The following is a 24,919-nucleotide window of genomic DNA, read 5'->3' as shown; positions in this document are numbered from 1 at the left end:
TGTGATGTTCCCCTCCCTGTGTCCACATGTTCTCATAGTTCAACTCCCACTTATTAGTGAGAAAATGCGGTGTTTGGTTTTCTGTTCCTGTGTTAGTTTGCTGGGAATGATGGTTTCCAGCTTCATCCATGCCCATTCAGTATGATACTGGCTGTGGGTTTGTCATAAATAGCTCTTATTATTTTGAGATACATTCCATCAATACCTAGTTTATTGAGAGTTTTTAGCATGAGGGGGTGTTGAGTTTTATCAAAGGCCTTTTCTGCATGTATTGAGGTAATCATGTGGTTTTTGTCATTGGTTCTGTTTATGTGATGGATTACATTTATTGATTTGCATATGTTAAACCAGCCTTGCATCCCAGGGATGAAGCCAACTTGATTGTGGTGGATAAACTTTTTGCTGTGCTGCTGGATTTGGTTTGCCAGTATTTTATTGAGGATTTTCCCATCGATGTTCATCAGGGATATTGGCCTGAAATTTTCTTGTTTGTGTGTGTCTCTGCCAGGTTGATGGTATCAGGATGATGCTGGCCTCATAAAATGAGTGAGGGCGGAGTCCCTCTTTTTCCATTGTTTGGAATAGTTTCAGAGGGAATGGTACCAGCTCCATTTGGTCCTGGTCTTTTTTTGGTTGGTAGACTATTAATTACTGCCTCAATTTCAGAACTTGTTATTGGTCTATTCAGGGATTCAACTTCTTCCTGGTTTAGTCTTGGGAGGGTGTATATGTCCAGGAATTTATCCATTTCTCTAGCTTTTCTCGTTTATTTGCGTAGAGGTGTTTATAGTATTCTCTGATGGTAGTTTGTATTTCTGTGGGATCAATGATGATGTCCCCTTTATCACTTTTTATTGTGTCTATTTGATTCTTCTCTCTTTTCTTCTTTATTAATCTGGCTAGTGGTCTATCTATTTTCTTAATCTTTTCAAAAATCCAGCTCCTGAATTCATTGATTTTTTTGAAGGTTTTTTTGTGTCTCTATCTCCTTCAGTTCTGCCCTGATCTTAGTTATTTCTTGTCTTCTGCTAGCTTTTTGAATTTGTTTGCTCTTGCTTCTCTAGTTCTTTTAATTGTGATGTTAGGGTTTTGATTTTAGATCTTCCTTGCTTTCTCCTGTGGGCATTTAGTGCTCTAAATTTCCCTCTAAACACTGCTTTAGCTGTTTTCCAGAGATTCTGGTACATTGTGTCTTTGTTCTCATTGCTTTCAAATAACTTATTTATTTCTGCCTTCATTTCGTTATTTACCCACTAGTTATTCAGGAGCAGGTTGTTCAGCTTCCATGTAGTTGTACGGTTTTGAGTGAGTTTCTTAATCGTGAGTTCTAATTTGATTGCACTGTGGTCTGAGAGACTGTTTGTTATGATTTCTGTTCTTTTGCATTTGCTGAGGAATGTTTTACTTCCAATTGGTGGTCAATTTTAGAATAAGTGTGATGTGGTGCTGAGAAGAATGTATATTCTGTTGATTTGGGGGTATAGAGTTCTGTAGATGTCTATTAGGTCCACTTGGTCCAGAGCTGAATTCAAGTCCTGAATATCCTTGTCAATTTTCTGTCTCATTGATGTGTCTAATATTGACAGTGGGTTGTTAAAGGCTTCCTCTATTATTGTGTGGGAGTCTAAGTCTCTTTGTAGGTCTCTAAGAACTTGCTCTGTGAATCTGGGTGCTCCTCTATTGGGTGCATATATATTTAGAATAGTTAGCTCTTCTTGTTATGTTGATCCCTTTACCATGATGTAATGACCTTCTTTGTCTTTTTTGATCTTTGTTAGTTTAAAGTCTGTTTAATTATTAGAGACTAGGATTGGAACTCCTGCTTTTTTTGCTTTCCATTTGCTTGGTAAATATTCCTCCATCCCTTTATTTTGAGCCTATGTGTATCTTTGCATGTGAGATGGGTCTCCTGAATACAGCACACTGATGGGTCCTGACTCTTTATCCAATTTGCCAGTCTGTGTCTTTTAATTGGGGTATTTAGCCCATTTACATTTAAGGTTAATATTGTTATGTGTGAATTTTATCCTGTCAAAGCTGGAGTGTCCCAGGTTGACTTCAGACTGCTGTGCTGGCAGCAAGAATTTCAAGCCAGTGGATCTTAGCTTGCTAGGCTCCATGGGGGTGGGATCTGCTGAGCAAGACCACTTGGTTCCCTGGCTTCAGCCCCTTTTCCAGTGGAGCAAACAGTTCTGTCTTGATGGTATTCCAGGTGCCACTGGGGTACAAAAAAAAAAAAAAACCTCCTGCAGCTAGCTCGGTGTCTGCCCAAACAGCCGCCCAGTTTTGTGCTTGAAACCCATGGCCCTGGTGGTGTAGGCATCCGAGGGAATCTCTTGGTCTGTGGGTTGTGAAGAACGTGGGAAAAGGGTAGTATCTGGGCCGGAGTGCACCTTTCCTTACCGCAGAGTCCCTCACATCTTTCCTTGGCTAGGGGAGGGAGTTCCCCAACCCCTTTTGCTTCCCGGGTGAGACAACACCCCACCCTGCTTTGGTTTGCCCTTTGTGGGCTGCACCCACTGTCTAGCCAGTCCCAGTGAGATGAGCTGGGAACCTCAGTTGGAAATGCAGAAATCACCTGCCTTCTGCATTGATCTTGCTGGGAGCTGCAGACCAGAGCTATTTCTATTCAGCCATCTTGCCAGCCACTTAACATCTTATCAGAAACATTTTTCATGACACAGTCTTCATAGTGATATTTTAGTTACTTCTTCCATGTTTTGAAAAAGTTTTTTTTAAAACCAAACTTTCATTTATCAAAGGCACATGAAAATGCTAATTACAGTTTCTAATCAGCATCTGATAATTACCTGTAGTATAACTTCTGGCTGGCATTTAATTTGCATATGTGGCCTGTGTGATTTATATTAGACTTTCTATAAGTCCATGCTGAAAATAGTTTTCAATATTCTATTATTATCCTCACAAATATCTAGGTCCACGAGCCTCAAGTTTGGAGCCACTGACTTAAAGGTTCCCCTCTCTCAGGGAATGTTTCCGATAGACATGATTATTTTTTAAACTACTAAAAAGATCATTTATTTTCAACTATTATAGATGATCCTACAATTAATATTATTTTGTATGTTTCTGCTCTGCTTAAGTCTTATCATACCCTTCTCCCTCCCAAAAAAATATTAGGGGCAGGCTACTGAGTCCAAAGATATAGGACAATTTTATTAATGAAGTGTTATTGATGTTAGTTTGCAGATGATTATTAAAAAGTTATTTACTGAAGGTGCACTTATAGTTGTCTTCCCTCTTTCTTTCCCTTCCTCCCTCCCTCCCTCCATCTCTCTGTCTTCTTTCCTTCCTTCCATTGAAAATTTGGGTTCCTAAAATATGCTGAAGTAAGCATGTTAATTCAGAAATTCATAGAATGCTACCCTTGTAGAACTAGCTGGGATGGAAAAGGGTGGGATTTACCAGAAGCAAGTAGATTCCCATTTCCAACAAGGCTCACAAATGTATCAGTTTTATAAGGTATTCATTTATCATTTTCTTACTAAATCTTCCCTAAATTTCTAGAGAATAAACCGAGAATACTAATTGCAATAATTTTTGCACATTACATTTCTTATTGTAAATTAATCTGAGAAACTATAGTACAGATATTGTGTTCTTTTTATCCCCCCTGCTTCAATCATTTGCTTGTACCCAGCAATTTCTATGGAAGAAGGTAAGAAATAGTATTTAGGAAAAAACTCTTATCTCCAAAGTCTTTTAGAAATTTCTTGTAGTTTAAAAAATTCACTTTAATTCAATTTAGCTATTTATTAAGCTCTTCCTATATACCTAGTAGTGTGATAGTCATTAATACCTTAATTTATAAAAATATGTCATTCAAAGATATGCATGCAAAGTATAATTGTCCTAACACTGAGAGGAATAAAGAAAAGAGAAGCAACATTTATATGCAGCTCCAGAGTTTAGCATAGCATATGGCAAGAACTTAATAAAAGCTGGAAACTGATGAGATGTTTTGTTTCAACTGCTTTATACACATTACCTAACAATAAAACCATAGTGAAATTATTATTATTATTCCCATGTTACGGATGAAGAGATTGACATCGAGAGAAGGTAAGAACAGTTGTCAGTAGTTGCAAACAGTGTAGTCTGGGTTCAAGATTCCCTCTGCCTAAAAGGCCCTGCATTAGGGAACAAATGGGACCTTCAGTTACTAGCCTTTCCCCTTCTCCATGCCCAACCGTCTGGGTGACTCATTATGATGGCTCTCTCTCTCTCTCTCTCTCTCTCCCTGTCTCCCTCTCTCCCTCTCTCTATCTCTCTCTCTCTCTCTCTCACACACACACACACACACACACCCCAAAGCAAGACGCTGTCTGCTTCCAGAGAGGGGAAAGAAGAGGTGTCCCCTCAGCCACCAACCACAGTTCATCCTTGAATTTGGAAAAGGAAACCAGAGAACTGCAGAATGACTTTTGAAGGCTGATCTATGGGAAAAACGATCCAATCTGTGTCCACTCCCCCCACCCCAAAAAAAAGGTGTATGACACAGGAAGGTGAGAGCAGAAGAAGAGGGAGAGAGGGGCAAGTCCAGGGTGCCTGCTTCTGGTTTTTCTACTCAGGGTCATGTTACAGGCTGCACTGTTAAGAGTTGTGAAGGAGAGCCTGGGCATAGCCCTTGGTGGGAGGGGGGAGCTGGGAACTGTATGGTAGTGGTGGGTGATAAGGCCCTGGTCTTAGCTTGAGCTTCCATAGCAAGATACCACAGACTAAGTGGCTTAAACAACAGATATTTATTTTCTCACAGTTCTGGAGGCTGGAAGTCTAAGATTAAGGTTCCAGCAGGGTTGGTTTCTGGTAAGGCCTCTCTTCTTGGCTTGCAGACAGCCACTTTCTTACTGTGTGCTCTTGTGGTGTTGCCTCTGTGCATCCTTAGAGAGAGAGTGAGAGAGAGAGGGAGAGAGAAAGGAGAGAGAAACAGAGAGAGAAAAGAAGAAGAAGAAGAAGAAGAGAGAGAGATCGATTGATCTGATGTGTTTTCTGCTTCTTATAAGGCCACCAGTTCTATCAAATTAAGGCCCCAGCGGCATGACCTCATTTAACCTTAATTACCTCCTTAAAGGCCCTCTCTCTAAATACAGCCATACTGAGGGCAAGGGCTTCAACATATGAATACTGGGGGGAACACAATTCAGTACATTATCCTAGCTGATAATGTGGAATCATTGATTTGGGGAGAACAAAATCAGTGGCCCTATCTTAGATCCCAGAGTCAAGTGTCAGAAAAGTCAGAGCTTCTTGTGCTGTTACTAGATAATCGTGCCTGGTTTTTGTACCTTCTTCTGTAAAATAAAAATGAAAATTGTAGTCTTTGTTTGCCCTAAAGAAAAACAACTTTGTTATGTCCTGGGAACTAATGAACTCACTGTTGTTATGGATGGCTAATAACAATCTAATTATTTAACTAGGAAATTAAATTAATCTAATTAATTAGGAAAATAATCTCTAAATGAATATAAGTAAACAAATGACAGTGCAGAAAATCTCAACCATGCCACTCATTTATCTGTGTCCCTACCTGTATGAGACAGTGTTATTTCATAAAATTTTTCATATTTCACTTAAAAACATTAATGAGTGATGTGGTTTTTAAGGGGTGGTGATAAGTGTTACTTTATAGTATAGCTTATTCTACAGACTATACTTTGGACTACACTTTTACAGACTATGTACTTTTGGAACATGTGTAAGCCTCATTTATTAAATCAGTATTTGTTGAGCACCTGGGATGTGCTGGGCACTGCTAGAAACAAGATGCAAAGTGCTGAAAGAAAAAAAAAATTCAGAACCTTTATTCAAATCAACTGTTTCGATATTTAAAAGAAAACTCAATTTAAGAAATAATTTATCATTTGCCCACTATGTGCAAAATACTGTACTAAGAGTCTGTAAAAACTAGTGAGGCAGTCCCCGTCTTCAAGAAGCTGTCTAGGAGAACAAAGAAGGCAAACCCCCGAAAGGTTATAGATGTAGAATAGATATGCAGTAGCAGACAGTTCAAGATAGTAGGAAGAAAATGCTCTGCAAGGGGGTATTCATTCTGATCAGTGTTTGGGATGGACCTAGAAGCATGATAGGCACAGGGAACAGTGTAAGCAAAGGCCGTAGTGTCCACTCTAATGGTAGCGTAAGATGCGTGAAGGAGAGAAGCAGATGACAACCTTCCAAGCTGGGTTTAGATCATGCTGTAGAGAGTTTTGAGAATTAGGATAAGTAGTTTTTAAAGTTATATTCCTTTATTCTCTTATATATACTTCAGCTAAAGGTAAAGAGAATTCACATTTATTGAGTACTTACCATATGCCCGTGCTTTTCATGCATTTTCTCAATCCTAGCCTATATGGTAGGTACTATTACTCTCCCCAGTTGCAGATGGAGAACAGAGGCTTAGAGGTCAACTAATTTGTGCAGCATTCAAAAGCCTATGGTTTTTAATTTTTAACCATTTATGTTATATAGCCTCCCACATCATACATTTTCATTTAATACAGGAGAGCCCTTTTTATCTCTCCAAGTAAGCAATAGTTGTAAATTTATCATAAGGTGGACTGAGTTTTATTGACATACATAATTTTATTTTTATTTTATGAGTTTTACTGACATATATAGGGAATTTTTTAAATTTTTTTTATTTTTTTATTTTTTTTTAATTTTTAGATGGAGTTTCGCTCTTGTTGCCCAGGCTGGAGTGCAATGGCACTATCTCGATTCACTGCAACCTCTGTCTCCCGGGTTCAAATGATTCTCCTGCCTCAGCCTCCCATGTAGCTGGGATTATAGGCATGTGCTACCACGCCTGACTAATTTTTGTATTTTTAGTAGAGACAGGGTTTCACCATGTTGGTCAGGCTGGTCTCGAACTCTTGACCTCAGGTGATCCGCCTGCCTCGGCCTCCCAAAGTGCTGGGATCACAGGTGTGAGCCACTATGCCTGGTTGGGAATTTTGTTTTTAATGCAGACACATTTTAAATTCTGTTTCTCCCTTTCTATACTCTTTTATAGAAGATGACATGAAGATTGATGAGAAATGTGTGGAAGCAGGTAACATTTTCTCTTGATTGCTTTGCTGTTAGAAGAAATATGAAGCATGTCAATTATAGATTATCTGAAGCAGAGGTGTCCAAAGGGGCCATGGGCCTTTCCTCTGGGAGAAATGTGTAAAATGACCCTCCACCCCCATCTTTCTTCTGTAGTTCTGGCACTTGGAAGGAGAAGCTGTGGTAATGTCTCCAGGTTCCCACTGATCTACTAGAAAATGCTCTAGAAAGCAGTGCTTTGTAAATGATCTCAGGAACGCTTAGTAACACTCAGCATATCAGATGGTAGAACACTTGGAAACCTCTGGTCTTTGTGAAACACCATAAAATATTGCAGTATCAAATTTTTAAAGAGCAATATATATATTTTATTATTAAGTTTGATGCCATCTTCTGGTGGATTCTAGTATAGATAAATAGTAGTAGTTTCCAAAATGATGAGACATGCATGAAAGTTTTTTACATTTCTATTCTTTAATTTTTTTGTAAATTGGGGAAAGATTTTTCAAATTTAGTGGCAGAACTAAGATTGGCTTAAGAATCACTAGGATTTTGTTAGGAGACCAGTTGGAGAACCTTAGTCTGACAGGTGAATCTGTCTTTGCTTTACAGGCTAGTCTAGTTTTTAGAAGTGAGAGAACAATGTAAAATTTTAAAACAGTGGGCATTTCAATGATTCACATATATTTTCCAGAGCAACAGCAGAATACTGCTGACATTATGTTTATTTTACCACGTATACGTTTTTTTAAACTTGCAGTAATATTCATTTCCTTTCTACAATTTCCATTATATTTTTATTAGGTAACAATTCACATAGTTCAAAATAACTACAAAGGTATATTCAGTAAGAGGTTCCTCTCTTTCCATGTTCTCCTACTCATTTTTCTTTCTTGGGGCAATAAATGTTAATAGTTTATTCAGTATCACCCCAGACATATTCTGTGCACATAAAAGCAGTGATGTGGCCGGGCGCGGTGGCTCACACCTGTAATCCTAGCACTTTGGGAGGCCGAGGTGGGCGGATCACGAGGTCAGCTGATTGAGACCATCCTGCCTAACACAGTGAAAGCCTGTCTCTACTAAAAAAAATAGAAAAAAAATTAGCCAGGCGTGGTGGCGGGCGCCTGTAATCCCAGCTACTCAGGAGGCTGAGGCAGGAGAATGGCGTGAACCCGGGAGGCGGAGCTTGCAGTGAGCCGAGATTGCGCCACTGCACTCCAGCCTGGGAGACAGAGTGAGACTCCAAAAAAAAAAAAAAAAAGCAATGATGTATATATTTCTCCTCCCCCCTTCATCACCCCCATCTTTTTTTCCAAATCCAAATGCACATAACCTTTGATAGCATGAAATACACACTGTTCTGTTCCTGGCTTTTCCAACTTAACATTCTATATCTTGGAGGTGACTCTATCTTAGCACATAAAGAGCCTTGTTTTATTTTTTTAACAGCTTATTGGTTATTGTATACTTATACAATCACTTATTTGTAGGCATTTGTGTTATGTCCATTTGTTTCTATTATAAATAGTGCTACAACGAATTGCTTTTTAAGTATATCATTTTACATGCATGAGAATACCTTAGATGCAGCATTGCCTGATCCAAGGACACATGCATTGGTAATGTTGCCATATATCTCAAATTAGCCTCCATGTATGTTTCTTAATCCTTAATCTCTCTTTAAAATGCTAACAAGAGTTGTTTTAACTAATGAGGAAGCTGGTTTATCTCACATCCTTCTCAGCCACCTGATCAAGCCTACGTAATCAAGTCATTCATATGCTCACTCTCGTCATCACCCCCATTTGTGGGTCCCCAACCCTTCAGGCAGGGTGCACCCCTCCTACATCAGCAAGCCCTCTGCAGCAAAGCTGAGCAGTATCCAACAATCTCTAGGGGTTTCCCTGACATTCCACTTTCCCCTTCCCTCTGAGCTGCTTTTTCCATTTTATTATTTTATTTATTTTAAGCTCCTGCTGCACCCCTGACTGTCTTCACAGCTCACCATGTCTTTCATTTAAAGCTGATATATGCCATAGAGACACCATCAATTTGACCTTGATTTAGGAAAAAAACTTTAAAAAGGTGGTGTATGGGCAGAAGTAGGGGGCCAGAGAATTAGACTTAAAATACAGACTCAGTGTAGATGGTCATGTAATAACATTTTTGATTTTTGCCTCCATGGAAAATCATAGATGAAGAAACATTTGAATCTGGTAAGTAAAATATGAGTATTTGGTACTGATTTTTAAATGAATATTCTAAATTTCAATGCAATTTATACACATATTTAGGGTTATAATAATTGTTTAAATATATCAACAGTAAAAAAATTAAAAAGTAACTGCATGTATCCCACATCATGTTGTCAACCTCAAATATACATTATAAAATTTATTTTTAATTTTAATTTTTAATTTTTTTGAGACAAGGTCTCTCTGTCACTCAGGCTGGAGTGCAGTGGTGTGATCATGGCTCATTGCAGCCTCGAATTCCTGAGCTCAAGCGAGCCTCCCACCTCAGCCTTCCAAATAGCTGGAACTACAGGCATATGCCATTATACTTAACTAATTTATTTATTTATTTTGAGACAGGGTCTCAGTCTGTTGCCCAAGCTGAGGTGCAAGTGGTATGATCATAGCTCACTGCAGCCTTGACTTCCTTGGCTCAGGTGATCCTCCCACTTTGGCCTCCCAGGTAGCTGAGACTACAGTGCCATGCCACCATGCATGGCTAATTTTTCAAGTTTTTGTAAATACGGGGTCTCACTGTGTTGCTCAGGCTTGTCTCCAACTCCAGGCCTCGAGTGGTTCTCCCACCTTGACCTCCCAAAGCGAGCTACCACACCTGGTCCCAATAAAATATATTTTAAAAAATACAGAAACAGTGCAGTTGTGAGATGTAGATTTTACCTTAACCAGTACTTCTCACAGGGCTAGTACTGTTCCTGATGCAGCATTTTGGAACTTTTTGGGAGCATTTTTTTAATTGTCACATTGATTGGGGATACTCCTGGCCTTTAACTGGTGTCTCTTGACCCACGTATCTTCTGAATGTCCTGCTGGACAAAACTCATTACAAATATAAAAGGGTCATTTTTCAACACACAAAAGTTTTCATAAGATTTAGCATGAGAAGCACAGTGGTTTAGAAGACAGTCATTACGGAGAGAGACATTCAAACAGAATGCAGGCATTGCCTTGCAATTATTGAATGATTTATTCCACGTATCTGGTTTATTCGATATTGCTAGTAAATAAACAGGAAAGTATATCTATACTGAATTAATTTTCTTTTTCTTTAATATATTTTTTGTTATTATTGATGACATATGGTAAGTATCAAGTGTCTGTCCCTCAAAGTAATGTTGACATCATTAAAAACAAAATAGGCCCCACAGAATTTTATTTTTAAACTGCAAACCTGCTGGGGCATGTTAACATGACTTATCCAATTCCAAGTATATTATTTTTCCTCATTTTCTCCCATTTCATTGGTCTCTAATTGCTTTGGCATATTATCTTTACCCCAGTTAAGGCAACTTCCTTCTTTCTCTTATCACATACAAATAAATCTAGCCTTTTATTACTTACCAAAACACTTTTTGTTCTAGTGTCCACCTGCTTCTTTTCTATTTTTCTGTACTTCATATAAGGAATATTTTCTGATTTTCTTACTTCTCTTGAATCCATGCTTCTTTGTTATAAGTAAATATTAATATAAGCATCTAGTAGTGTCTTAGGTCTTCCAAAGATGTTATGCCCAAGGATTTATATTTTGATACATATATATATATATATATATTTTTTTTTTTTTTTTTTTTTTTGAGACAGAGTCTCACTCTGTCACCCAGGCTGGAGTGCAGTGGTGTGATCTGGGCTCACTGCAATCACCACCCCCCAGGCTCAAGTGATTCTTGTGCCTCAGCTTCCTGAGTATTTGGGATTACAGGTGTGCACCACAACACCCAGCTAATTTTTGTATTTTTAGTAGAGACGGGTTTCCATGTTGCTCAGGCTAGTCTTGAACTCCTGATCTCAAGTGATCCATCTGCCTTGTATATATATACTTTTAAAAATATATGTATTTTTTAAATATAAATTACTTCTTTTAAAATGTTTTTTAATGTTACAGCTGGAGCATTGTATTGATTTTTTAAATTACATGTGTGGTAGATTATGCCATCTATTAATTTCCTTTCATAAAAGTAGAGAGATTGCTACAAATATTAGTTATAAAAAAAGAAAGCATTGAGACAGATGAGTTGTGAACCACTTTTCTAAATTATTTACATTTATGTTGTTTCAAAATTTCCTGTTTTCCATTAGATGGTTGGCCTGTTAGAAATAATTTAATTGATTATTTATACTTGCCCAGTGTTTGGGATTGGCTTAGTTTTTAATTCCTCTAGCTTATTCTCATCCTTCTTTGTTCTGTCCAACTGGAAAACACTCCACATGCGAAGGCTGTGGTTGAGGCCGGGGAGTGTTTGCGGGTCTGTGGAAGGAGAGGCAGTGGGTGAGACCACTGACTCCAGCCAGATTGGCCAGTTTGAACCCTGGGTTCATTACTCACTAACTGCGGCTTCTCTGGCTCTTAACCTCTCTGCCCTTCAGGTTCCTCACCTCTAAAATGGGAACAATAATTTATATGAATAAAGTGCTTAGAACAGTGCCTGGTACACAGGAAGTGCTACACAAGTGTTAGCAGGCGTTATTATTGGGAAATCTTGTTCCTTGGGGGAGTCAGCAGCCAGTTCTTTGAGAATAGCACTGCAGAGGGAGGTGCCTACTGTAAAACGCCGCTTGTGGACTCCTCTCAGCTGGAAAAGTGAGAACTCTCAAGCATCCATACGTTCTGAACCCAGCTCTCTTAGGAGCTCAATTAAGGAACAATTAGCACCCAGCTGGCATATTTTCTAAGCATAGAACCCTTGGCATTCATTCCGTGAGGCTTAATTCTGTTACTTAGACTGCTTAGTGAGCAGTTAAGGTTCTTCAGTTTCGGTCTGTAGTCTGAATAAAGTATAGTATGACTTCCTTGAATTTCCCCAGGAGGTGACGAGGTGATTGTATAGTTTATTTAATCAGAAGCGTCATTAAAAAAAAAAAAAAAAAGGCTGGACGTGGTGGCTCACGCCCCTAATCTCAGCACTTTGGGATGCCGAGGCGGGCGGATCACTTGAGGTCAGGAGTTCGAAACCAGCCTGGCCAACATGATGAAACCCTGTCTCTACTAAAAATACAAAAATTAGCCAGGCGTGGTGGCTCATGCCTATAATCCCAGCTACTCAGGAGGTTGAGGCAAGAGAATTGCTTGAACCGGGGAGACAGAGATTGCAGTGAGCCAAGATAGCGCCATTGCACTCCAGCCTGGGTGACAGAGGAGACTGCATCTCAAAACAAACCAAAACACAGAATACGGCTATTTTGTGATGTCTAGAAAACAAAGAAAACAGTTTGCTTTGTATTTGGTTTCCTCTGTCTTCATGGGGCAGCTGGGGATGGAAGTGTGTGAGACCCAGGAAGGGGAAGGAATGAGGACCCTCGCTCGGGCCAGAGGCTGCTGCAGCACCAGCCCCAGCGCCATTTCTACCACTTTCTCCCCTTCACAGAGCTGCTGCAATACTGCCTCGGGGAGAGAGGAGAGAGAAGGCTCAAACCTGTTACTTTCCTTTAACTTCTCCCTTTGAAGCCCCATTTTGTGCCAATCAAGTAGAGTCTTCCTGGTTAAAAAGCCTTCAGGGAGAGTCTTGATAGGCAACTTTCAGAAAAAGTTACTGTCCCAAGCAGCGGAGTCAGGGCAAACCAGTTTCTCAGTCCCAATCATGTGGTGATCGTTTGCCTTGCCAGGCCTTATCCGAGTTACCTTTTGCTAGTGGTGACGTGCATGTCTTGCTTATGTCATTTGCCTTGATTTGATGGCTAACATGATCTTCTTAAAGGCTTAACTTTTTCATGTCTGTTTCTGCACTTACCCAAATATCCAGAGGAACTTTCAGAAGGTAATTGTTTTTATTTCCTAGATATACCAAATAGAACTATGTTTAAGATCTTTCAGTGCCTCAAAAATGAATACTTGACCGGATAATGTTTAAGATGAAGATACGGTATTTGTTGTTGTTTATGGTTTTCCCCTCATATTTACATTTTTTCCCCAGGAAACACACTTCCAAACTAAGTTTGTGAGGTTCTCCAAGGATATGACATTTTGTGGGTGAAATCAATGATTAAATATTCAGTTTCATAGACAACATTTAAAAGAACAATAAAAATAATTAAGCTTTATGAACGTATCCCCAAGAAAACATTTCCTTTTAAACTTATTGACATATCTAAGTGAGAAAATGTACTTAGTTACCAGAAGATGGAATTGATATTGATGTTTTTTCTTTCTTTGTATTTTAAAACACTTAAAAAAAAAAGGTTAAGAAAAAAGGTTGCATATGTCAGTTCATTCTATTAACAAATACTCTTTATATTTTATATATATGTTTATATTTGAGACAAAGTCTTTGTTGCCCAGGCTGGAGTGCAGTAGTGTGATCTCAGCTTACTGCAACCTCCATCTCCCAAGTTCAAGTGATTCTCCTGCCTCAGCCTCCTGAGTAGCTGGGACTACAGGCACAAGCCACCACGCCTGGCTAATTTTTTGTATTTTTAGTAAAGGCGGGGTTTCACTATGTTGGGCAGGCTGGTCTTGAACTCCTGACCTCAAGTGATCTGCCACCCTCGGCCTCCCAAAGTGCTAGGATTACAGGCATGAGCCACTGCACCTGGCCATATATTATTTCAATGATCAGAGCAGAGCTGTATATTTGAGAAGGAACTTAAGTAAAAAGTAATTTGAAAATAATTTTCTTACAACTTTTTTTTCTGGAGTTTTTTTCTGAGATCTCAATGAAAGGAGAAACAGGAGTTTGAACTATCTCTAGATGCTTCAGAGGCACTGGGCACAGTTTTCCTCATTTTGTCTCTCAGAGTCCTGGCCAGTCAGAAACATTTGGCAGCCACAGAGCAAATCTTATCTTATATAGAATGAACCCTTTTAAGAGGGAGAAAATAAAAACCCATATCTAGCAAACAGATTAATTATAGGACTTGCAGAAAAAAAAAATTATAAACACAGTATGGTCAAGAACAAGGCCAGGCGTGGTGGCTCACACCTGTAATCCCAGCAGTTTGGGAGGCTGAGGTGGGTGGATCACCTGAGGTCAGGAGTTCAAGACCAGCCTGACCAACATGGTGAAACTCCATCTCTACTAAAAATACAAAAATTAGCCAGGCATGGTGGCGAGTGCCTGTAATCCCAGCAACTCGGGAGGCTGAGGCAGGAGAATCACTTGAACCCGGGAGGTGGAGGTTACAGTGAGCCGAGATCGTGCCATTGCACTCCAGAGTGAGCAATAAGAGCAGGGGGCTGGGCAGGGAGGGAGAAGACCAAAAAGCTACTTTAAGCTTATTTAAAGTTATATGATACCAAATCATAGTAAAAACATAAGAACTGGGTATGTATTTTTAAACATATCCTAAGGAAACTTATCTTAAAAAATTAATAAATTGGTTTTGGCTTTAACCACACTAGACAGAATACATTCAGTGTAATGCTCAAATTCTGTGAAGTGCGTCTCTATAGTTTGCTGTGTGTGAATAATAGGATGAAAAATGCTTAGAACATTCAGTGAGCTACTCAAGGATAAATTCAACTCTGATGCCATCTACTAAGGTGGTCACTTGAAAAGTTGAAAATGACTTCATGAATTTATTCTAAATAAACTTCTTGCTCTCACATATTCTGCTCCATCTGTTCTCTGCGTTTCAGACAAGGAGGAATTTGTTGGCTATGGTCAGAAGTTCTTTATAGGTAGGTGATAAATTAATAAGAAGTGGGTCTCTGTCACTTGTTAAATTATGTTTCCAAACCTGACAGTGTTTTGAAAGTTTCTTTTGCTAATGAACATTTCCAGACCTCTTCCTCGTTCTAGTTTCCTTTTCTTTGTGTCCTTTTTTCTTGTCAATATTCTGATCTATTAATTATTCATTGTTATTCATCTAATTTCCACTGGGTATCTATTAATTACTCATCAAACACAAATCTTTTTGTTTTCTTCCAGACTGTTTCGTAACCTATTTATCTTATGCTAAAGAGACAAAGTCTCTGACTTTTAAACTTACTTCTTATGGCCACATTTCTATCATCTGTCACCTGGGCAGAGCTTTGTGAAGGACCAGGTACCACTCATCTAAGACCGCTCTGGGCTTCCTTCTATAGGGAAGCAGGGGAAAACTAGCAGAGCTGCAGGGTCTAGAAGGTTGGTTCCCAAGCTGGATGCATTTTGGAATCATCAGGGGAGCGTAAAAAAAAAAACAAGGGGCCACCTTTCTGTATTGCTTTCAGAATCATTCAGCCTAAAAGCTATTAGGTAGAGCTGAGCAGAGTAGGCAGCTACACAAAGGTGGAGAGTAAGGAGCATGAGCAGGGTGAAGAAGGCATCTGTGCAGGGGACAATGGTAGCCTGCTGCAGATTGTCAGAGGCAGAGTAAAATCAATAGGTCAGCTGCCATCACTTGGCCTTTGATACCCGACAGGCTTTACAAAGATGCCTGCCTCATCTAGCTTGGGCTCTGACACTTTCTGCAAGGCTATCAACACTGTCTGTCCCCTATCTTGCACACTTAAGTGCCCTTGATTGATACAATAAGCAAATGTATTGAGGACAACAAGGGCCAGGGTTCTCACTGTTAGAGAAGGGAGTTATAAACATGGAAAGGGGAAGTCTAGAATGAATCCTGTAGTGTTGGATTGGCATTGTATGTACTGGTGTGAACTCATGGTTTTCAATATATAGACATACAAATATAGATCGAAATGTGCATGTGTATTTATATGTACACATAGAGTTGCTAATTCTGTCTACTGAGAGGACCTGGAAACAGCTCTGAAGATACCAGAAAGCCCTATGATTCGAAAGGCAGATTAAGCAGGAATCTAGGAGCTTAGAAATCATGACCCATGTGTCCAGCTTTGCACTGATCACATAGTCCTAAGCAACCACCTAACTTGTCTGTGTCTTAGTGAAACCACCTGAAAAATGTGAAAAATGAGCCTGCTCCACTCTTTCTACCCTGGCCCCAGCCACCCTCATCTCTCACCCAGACCACTGCAGTAGCTTCCTGACTGCTCTCTCCTGAGGCCACACTTGCTCTCCCTACGGTTTACACCAACCAGAGGAGTCTTTCAGAAACATGAATCAAATCATGTCACTGCCAACAGCTTCCCGTCACACTTCCACAACAATCCAACACTTTCAGAGGCCCTTTGTGATCTGGCTCCAGCCACTTCCCCGACCCTATTTCCATACTCCCTGTTGCTTACTGCCCTGCAGCTATGCAGGCTTCCTTGCTGTTCCTCAAATGCTCCAAGCACAGTTCGTTTCTCTGCACTTGCTATTCTCTACACTTGCTGTTCCCTTGGCCTGGCTTGCCTGTCTCTGCAGAGGCTTCCTGATCTGGCTCCCTGCCTTCCTCCTGATGTCTGCTCAATGCCAACCTTTCAGAGATACTCTAACCTTACTGCCTATCTAAAAAAGCACCCCCATCACTCTCTATCTACTTCGTCTTCTTACGAGTACTTATTTTTTGTTGTTTTTTATTTTTGTCTCTCTTCTTCTACAAAATGTAGATTTAATGAGAAAGTGGCCTTGGATTAGTTGAGCCCTCTATCGCCAGCACCCAAGACAATGCCTGGCCCAGAGCAGGTGCTAGATGGGCTAGCACAGGGGGCATTTTCATATTTTTCCCTCATATTACTTCCCATCTTCTAACTTCAGACAGACCTGACTATGTTAATGAACACTTTAGGATCATGGTTGCTACATATTTCATCAGGTGTGAAGCTACAAGTGATCTCTCCTACCTGGTTCTTATGTTCTTTGCGCTTCCCCTCCCTAGCTGGCTTCCGCCGCAGCATGCGCCTTTGTCGCAGGAAGTCTCACCTCAGCCCGCTGCATGCCAGCGTGTGCTGCACCGGCAGCTGCTACAGTGCAGTGGGTGCCCCTTACGAGGAGGTGGTGAGGTACCAGCGACGCCCTTCTGACAAGTACCGCCTCATAGTGCTCATGGGTATGTCCCAGCATGCACTGTCTCTCCTCCTCCTTGAGAAGTCTTCCTTCTAGATTCAGGTGTCTTGCATTGGGAATAATGGTGAAAGTAGAACTCTTTATGGACCCCCATACAAATACCTTTTTTAAAAAACAAAATAAAGCCATTGTACATGTGTGTTTATAAGTAACATTTTATTGTATCAAGCTTTTTAAAAAACCTACAAGTGAATGTGTTATGCCATGGTGTCTATGAACTATATAACCAGTATTATGATGTTGTTATGACTGAGATTTTTTTTTTTGCCTGCTTAGAATTGTTCTGTAAACATAGATGAGTGTTTCCCCAGAAGATCATTAACCTGTATCATGAAAATAAATTCTGAACGTCCATTTCCCTGAGAAATGTGTTAAATTCTTAAAGTCCATTCCCCTAAGAAATTTGTAACTACTTCATTTAGAAAAGTATCTAACATCTTCTGGACTGTATCTTTGGTGCTTTATAAAGATCATGGCAAAGATAGTGCAGGAGTGACCTGCGTTTGTGACCATGACTTTTGCAAAGCTGGTCCCTGTAGCAGTAGCAACTTGTATCCTACTGCCTTCCCGTCTGCGTGTTTAGCTTCATGAGCAAGGCAGGTCCCTGTAGAGCAGAACGATGTACCTTACAGCTGGGACCAGCAATATCATTTGCAGGCCCCATTGTAAAATGCAAATGCAAGGGCCCCTTGTTAAAAAAATTATCAAAGATTTCAAGATGCAATAGCAGAGAATTCATCCAAGCACAATAACCTTCTAAGCATGTGCCCTGTGTAACTGCACAGGTTCTATACCCATGAAGTCGGCCCTGCCTCCAGCCGGACATGGGGGTGCTGACTCGGTCATCTGTCAGGAATGTGCCCCTGAATTCTGTAAGTCACAGAACATATAATTGTTGACGCTGGTTTCTGGCTGTGACTTGATAAAAACTTCATATGAAGAAGAAAGGCAGAGCTCTCTGATTCTCTAAAATGAGACCAGCTAATTCTCATGGCATTCAACATTAGATGAAGTTTGCTGGGGCACAGGTTCCTGCGATTCCTTACCTCATTCCTGAATGTTGAAGCAATGTGGATTACTCCATGGGTCACTAGAAAAATTCCCAAGAGTTTTCTGGGGTTCTTCCAATTTATGAGAAAGGAAGTTACATAATTTCCCTAAAAATATTTGCTCTCAAGTTTCTTCAGTAGAAGGACTAAAATGATGATTCCATCACATAATTATATTTATCCACATCTGATGATTTCTGTATGTGACTTTTTGTGTTTAGGACCCTCTGGTGTTGGAGTAAATGAGCTCAGAAGACAACTTATTGAATTTAATCCCAGCCATTTTCAAAGTGCTGTGCCACGTATGTTTAGTTTTGCTTTCATAATGGTTTGTGTTTTGGTAAAACTTTCTTTGCTGATCTCATTTAACTATGTCATTCCATCTTTGTTGTAAAAGTATACAACACCAGGGATAGTTCTTAAGTATTTCTAACCATATTTATTTTAATAAGGAAAATTGACTTATTGGAATGTAGGCAGCTGGCTTTTAAAAGGGCTTTTTTCTTTTTTAAATTATTATTATACTTTAAGTTTTAGGGTACATGTGCACAATGTGCAGGTTTGTTACATATGTATACATGTGCCATGTTGGTGTGCTGCACTGATTAACTCTAGCATTAGGTATATCTCCTAATGCTATCCCTCCCCCCTCCCCCCACCACACAACAGTCTAAAACGGCTTTTTTCTATTTCTTAACAATTATAGGGATGGCCTTTCAGGCAAACTAATAGTTAGCAATAATAGTTAACATACACCCAGTGCTTACTATCTAAAAATTGATATATGCACATACAACTTTATATAAATTTATGAGTATGATTATAAAATACATAGCTTTTTAAAAAATGGTGTTTTCTGGCTGGGCACGGTGGCTCACTCCTGTAATCCCAGCACTTTGGGAGGCTGAAGTGGGTGGATCATCTGAGGTCAGGAGTTCAAGACCAGCTTGGCCAACATGGTGAAACCCCGTCTCTACTTAAAATACAAAAATTAGCTGGGTGTGGTGCTGCATACCTGTAATCCCAGCTACTCAGGAGGCTGAGACAGATAATCGCTTAAACCTGGGAGGCAGAGGTTGCAGTGAGCCGAGATCGCACCATTGCACTCCAGTCTGGGCGAGAAAGTGAGATTCCGACTCAAAAAAAAAAAGTGTTTTCTTATTTCCTTTTACTCGTAACTCCTTTATTTCTCCTAAGCTCCCCCTTCACTACTACCAGCTCCAAACCAACTCCTAAAACATAATCTTCCAGACTTTTCTCTGTGTAGAGTTGTGTGAGTTTTTTACCCATTTAGAGTTGTTATATGAGGTTTTTTTTAAAGCTTTAAGACATTTGAGAGCTACAATTCTAAAAATAGAAGGAATTATTTGTTTCATACTGAGATTCATCCTTCAAAAAAAACCTTTAAAATCACTCTAAGAAAACCTGTTTTATTGTAAAAATAGAAAAGATCAAGACTTGAGATAGAATTCCTGATTTCAAGAAAATAGAAAGTTCATAATAATGCATATTTATAATAATGTATAATAATGCGTCATTTCTAATATGTGTAAAAGGAAGTTAAAATTTTGACTGAGGCACTAAGATGCACATCTTTAAAGGAGGAATGTGAAAACAAGTTAAACTCTTCACACACCTTGAGGGTATAAAAGGCTTGGGGAGGGAGATTCATGGAGCTTTTCAGGGAGGCTTTTATTGTAGAGCTGTGCTATGTGTTCCCAACCCACTGAGTGTGGGAAGAGTGCGTGGGTGTGCTTGCTTCCTCCTCCCCTCAAGGCAAGACAGAGGAACCTAGGGGGACCACTTGGAGAGCTTCCTATGTGTCTTCTGCACTTTGGGGGACACAGAAGAATGTTGTCCGAATTGCACCTGAAAACTCCAAAGGAGGAGAGCTTACAGGAAGTGGCCAATGGCTATAATTTGGGAAGTAGCTGTCCTTGTAGGGTCCATCACAGCTAGACTTGTGATGTTCCCCAAGGACCAGATCTGGGCAGGTAATGTATAAGAAAGTCAGCCCAGGGTTATATGATTCCTGCCCAGGAGGAAGCCTGAGGAGAAAAAGGCCAAAAGTGGACTCCCAAATATATCAGGCTTTGGAAGGAATCACAGATGATGAACTGGAATAGGAATGGACTTGAGAGGCCTTGTGTTGGTGATAGGGTTTGCAAAATAACCCAATATATCATTTAGGAGAGAAAGAGCCGGATTTAAGCATCTGCCAAATCTAAAGAAAGCCAATAGCAGCCAGAATCAGTATTTGCCAAACCAGAACCTTCCTTCCTGCTTTCCTCTCCCTCCCTGCACTCTAGCCTTAGAGAGTTCTAAACCAGTGGAAGTGAGATCTATCGGGGGCAGGGAGAAAGAAGCAGGAGCAGTAGAAATACGGTGAAAGGAAAGAGAAGTGACTCATACTCTCGTCTAGTGTCTGGCTCTCGTCTGGCTTCTCTGAGTGCAGGCTTCCCTGGTGCAGCAAATTTGAGCCAGATGTGTGGAGAAGCAGCCTATAATCTAAGTGAAGTTTGTAATTTTGATGATTATGTGGGAATGGAATTTTAATTAGTCAGTTGAGACTGGATGATGAAAATGAAATTGTGGCATGAATGATGATAGACTTTTAAAATTAAACCTGAGTGAAAGAGTCATGGAAACTGCTAGTGTTTTTTGTTTTGTTCTGTTTGTGTGTGTGTGTGTGTGTGTGTGTGTGTGTTTTGTTTGTTTTTTTGTTTTAAGACAGAGTCTTGCTCTGTCGCCCAGGCTGGAGTGCAGTGGTGTGATCTTGGCTCACTGGAACCTCTGCCCCATGAGTTCAAGTGATTCTCCTGCCTCAGCCTCCTAAGTAGCTGAGATTACAGGCACCCACCACCATGCCCAGCTAATTTTTGTAGTTTTAGTAGGGATGGGGTTTCACCATGTTGGAGAGTCTGTTCTTGAACTCCTGAACTCAAGTGATCTGTCCACCTCAGCCTCCCAAAGTGCTGGAATTATAGGCATGAGCCACCGCGCCCAGCCAGGAAACTGCTAGAATTTTATGCAGGAGCTGGGGAAGATCTTGCCTCACAGAAGAGCCGTGGGAGACCAAGAAGTTGCTTTATGATCGCATCCCATAGGTTGTGCTTTCTGAAGTACTGCTTTCGTGTACAGGAATGGGCATTAATCTGAAAAGCAAAAACTACCAAATAAATCAACATTTTCCTTTTCTTTCTTTTTTTTTTTTTGTCTGTTTGTTTTGTTTTGTTTGAGATGGAGTCTCACTCCATTGCCCAAGCTGGAGTGCTGTGGTATGATCTCGGCTCACTGCAACCTCACCTCCTGGGTTCAAGCGATTCTCCTGCCTCAGCCTCCTGAGTAATTGGGATTACAGGCGTACATCACCATGCCCAGCTAATTTTTGTATTTTTAGTAGAGATGGGGTTTCACCATGTTGACCAGGCTGGTCTTGTGCTCCTGACCCCAGGTGATCCACCCGCCTTGGCCTCCCAAAATGCTGGGATTACAGGCATGAGCCACCATGCCCGGCCAAAATCACCATTTTTTGATAGTCTGAATAAAAATAAAATGCCCACAGAATATAGAAGAATTTTAAGAATATCAATGTAGAATTTTAATCATTCAAAGTGAGAACATACTGCTCATATTTTGCTTTTTAAATTGAAGTTTTAAGCTTAAAATGGATACCTCGAGTTATGCATGAATTCACAGACTTTAACCTACCATTTAAATATTAGTCCAACGGAAGCAAAGGAGAAGGAGTCATCTTGGGTTTAGATTGACATAATTCACTATCACCTGAGAGCTATAAGGTTTTACTAGAATTTCGTTTTAAGTAGGAAGCTATGGGAGATGTGATGTAACTGTAGGAACTCTAATGATCTGATGAGAGGCTTGAATAAGGAAAAAACAAAAATGACCCCAAGATGACATTTGCTTTTAGACCCCCTTGAAGGCTGGTAACTCCTTTGATAATTTAAGGTGGGTTTCGAGCTCCTACTTGATCATTTCCATGTATTGATATCATCAGATGTTGATCTACTCATCCTTAAACTTTGTCAGATGCAAATACACAAATTCTGTATGAATAAGGGGAACAAGTGGTAATGTAGATTAAGGGACTAGCTTTACAGTATATAGGATGCAGAGTTGAAACTGTCTTACTTATCTTTGTGTTTTCAGAACCTAACATGATACCTGGAACATAGTAGGCACTCAGTACACACTAGTTGAATAAATGAATGAGCAGACAACAAATAACTTTTAGATATTTGATGAACTCCTATATTCTATATGACCTGGCACTATTTAAGTTGAAGAGTCTGTAATCAAAGTGGCCATATCAAAGAATCAGACTGAATCTAGACTCAGCTAATCTTTCCCTTCTAGAGATCCCTAAAACGAATCACCACTCGGTTGGGTGTTAATGCATCTGGTCAAGATTGCAGAATGTCATGGGCTTTCTCCATTTCAAATTTGAGAATCTATTGTTGTAAAAAACATTCATCTAGAGGAGTCAGAACACATAGGTTCTAATTTCAACTTCACTTTTCATCAGTCTTATGAATGTGAGCAAGTTTCTCCAAAAGCTTTACTTATGAGTAAAATATAGATATTGACAGTTTACCTAAGATAAGAGTGTGGAAGATGAAATGAGATCATGGGAAATGCACTATCCAAATGTAAGATATTATTGGTATTGCCACCTGGAGGCTTTAGGCATCTAAAGGTTCACACATAATTCACTAGCACTTATTTTGAAGTAATAACAGGTGTTCCCTTAGGTCTTTCTTATGCTGGCTTAATACCTAGTGCATTCGTTTTCACACCATAAGCACTCAATGAAGGTTTATAGACTAACTGATTTTGATATAAGAACTTATTACCAATTCAGGCTTCTTCTTTTTAGTTCTAGCATTTTATCTATTTGATTATATAATTCATTTATTTATTTTGATTAGATATCTTTATTCAAATGCACATTGGTAATCAAAGAATTTTGAAGACACTGAAACCTTTCATTCCCTTTTTTTGATAGACACTACTCGTACTAAAAAGAGTTATGAAATGAATGGGCGTGAGTATCACTATGTGTCCAAGGAAACATTTGAAAGCCTCATACATAGTCACAGGTAAAGTAGAGGTCCAGAAGCTGATTCTTGCCTCTGGTTGTTTTACATTCGAAATAGATTCCCTATTTTTATGTATTTTCCAAAGCTCCTGGGTAATTCCTTTTGTTTCTGAGGAGTTAATCAAGAAATATACATCGATATACCAGCACACCAACTCACTGGGTTTGGAAAGGGAGCAGAATGGAGTTTGCAAACCTTGGAGAACTTGAGGAAATACATAAACTCTAGATATGCTCATTTTGTTCACCTCTTGAATATCTATTCATTCTTTCTGTGTTAATAAAGTCCACATATTTATATTCAACTCTAGTGCAGTTTATCCTCATGTTACTACTAATAATATTTTCCTTGTAGAAAGCGTTCTGTTTTGTTTGGCCTGCTCTTGCAGGATGCTGGAGTATGGTGAGTACAAAGGCCACCTGTATGGAACTAGTGTGGATGCTGTTCAAACAGTCCTTGTCGAAGGAAAGATCTGTGTCATGGACTTAGAGCCTCAGGTAGGTCCATGGTGGAATATTTATGTCCCCAAACAATGAATGCATATCATCCATTTTCTGTGCACACGCTGTAGGTTATAGTTGAGACATTTATTCTGTTAGCCTTTTAAGAATAAGGCCATTTCCCATATCTAAGATCTTACTTAACATGTCAATTGACAACATTTTACTTTTAGTTGGGACAGAAGTCTTGCTTCTCAGACAGAAAAGCAGAACTGATTGGGTGGCCACAAAGAGAAGCAAGAATCTTTCTTGCTTTAACCTTGATCACAAAGGCATCAAGGTAACTTCTTGTGGAGTGAATAAGATGTTGCTTTGTACAAGGAGGTGAGGTTTCTATGTTGTCATATCTGTGGCTACCTTCCTGAGACCACATGTAGAATGGAGCAGGGGTGAGCAAGTTAAGGTAAGATAAAGAGCATGCAATCCGTGGGCCCAATTTTTATGAACTTTGTATTTTCTTCGTGTGTGTGTGTGTGTGTGTGTGTGTATGTGTTTGTTTTGTTTTTTGCGACAAGGCCCTGCTCTGTCATCCAGACTAGAGTGCAGTGGCACGATCTCGGCTCACTGCAACCTCCACTTCCCGGGTTCAAGTAATTCTCGTGCCTCAGCCTCCCGAGTAGCTGGGACTACAAGCGCAAGCCACCATGCCTAGTTAATTTTTGTATTTTTAGTAGAGACAGGGTTTCACCATGTTTGCCAGGCTGGTCTGGCAATGGAACTCCTGGGCTCAAGTGATCCACCTGCCTCAGCCTCCCAAAGTGCTGGGATAGGCATGAGCTACTGCGCCCAGCCGTGTTTTCTTAGTCATTTAGAAATATAATTTGTGTGCTAGAGAATCAGAGGAAAACAGATGGTAGTAGTATCCAATGTGAGATAATAGCAAAAGGAAAGGGAAGTGAAGGTGAAACAGAGCTGATCCACCTTGAGAGTCTGTCTTTGTCTTTGTCATATGAGATCATGTATAGAATCCTACTCTCAGTAAATGAGATTCTCTCATGTATAGATTCTTACTCAGCTAGTAAGATTTCAATTGCTAGTCAT

General features: G+C 39.9%; 1 protein-coding gene across 1 annotated transcript in view; it reads left to right on the top strand.

Moving 5' to 3' along the window:
- MPP4 (MAGUK p55 scaffold protein 4) overlaps positions 1 to 24,919 on the top strand; it is a 50,532-nt gene that overhangs the window by 20,727 nt on the left and 4,886 nt on the right. Inside the window, exons 11-19 of the mRNA XM_054479128.2 lie at positions 3,662 to 3,679; positions 7,034 to 7,072; positions 9,267 to 9,287; positions 13,061 to 13,075; positions 14,893 to 14,934; positions 17,022 to 17,192; positions 18,480 to 18,560; positions 23,285 to 23,378; positions 23,767 to 23,875. Coding sequence (XP_054335103.1) covers positions 3,662 to 3,679; positions 7,034 to 7,072; positions 9,267 to 9,287; positions 13,061 to 13,075; positions 14,893 to 14,934; positions 17,022 to 17,192; positions 18,480 to 18,560; positions 23,285 to 23,378; positions 23,767 to 23,875 — 590 coding nt within the window. The remainder of the gene's footprint in view (positions 1 to 3,661; positions 3,680 to 7,033; positions 7,073 to 9,266; positions 9,288 to 13,060; positions 13,076 to 14,892; positions 14,935 to 17,021; positions 17,193 to 18,479; positions 18,561 to 23,284; positions 23,379 to 23,766; positions 23,876 to 24,919) is intronic.

The sequence above is a fragment of the Pongo pygmaeus genome, chromosome 11 (genome assembly GCF_028885625.2).
Source record: "Pongo pygmaeus isolate AG05252 chromosome 11, NHGRI_mPonPyg2-v2.0_pri, whole genome shotgun sequence".
NCBI lineage: Eukaryota > Metazoa > Chordata > Mammalia > Primates > Hominidae > Pongo > Pongo pygmaeus.
Note: the sequence above shows the minus strand (reverse complement) of the source record. Positions and strands in the feature narration are given on the sequence as shown.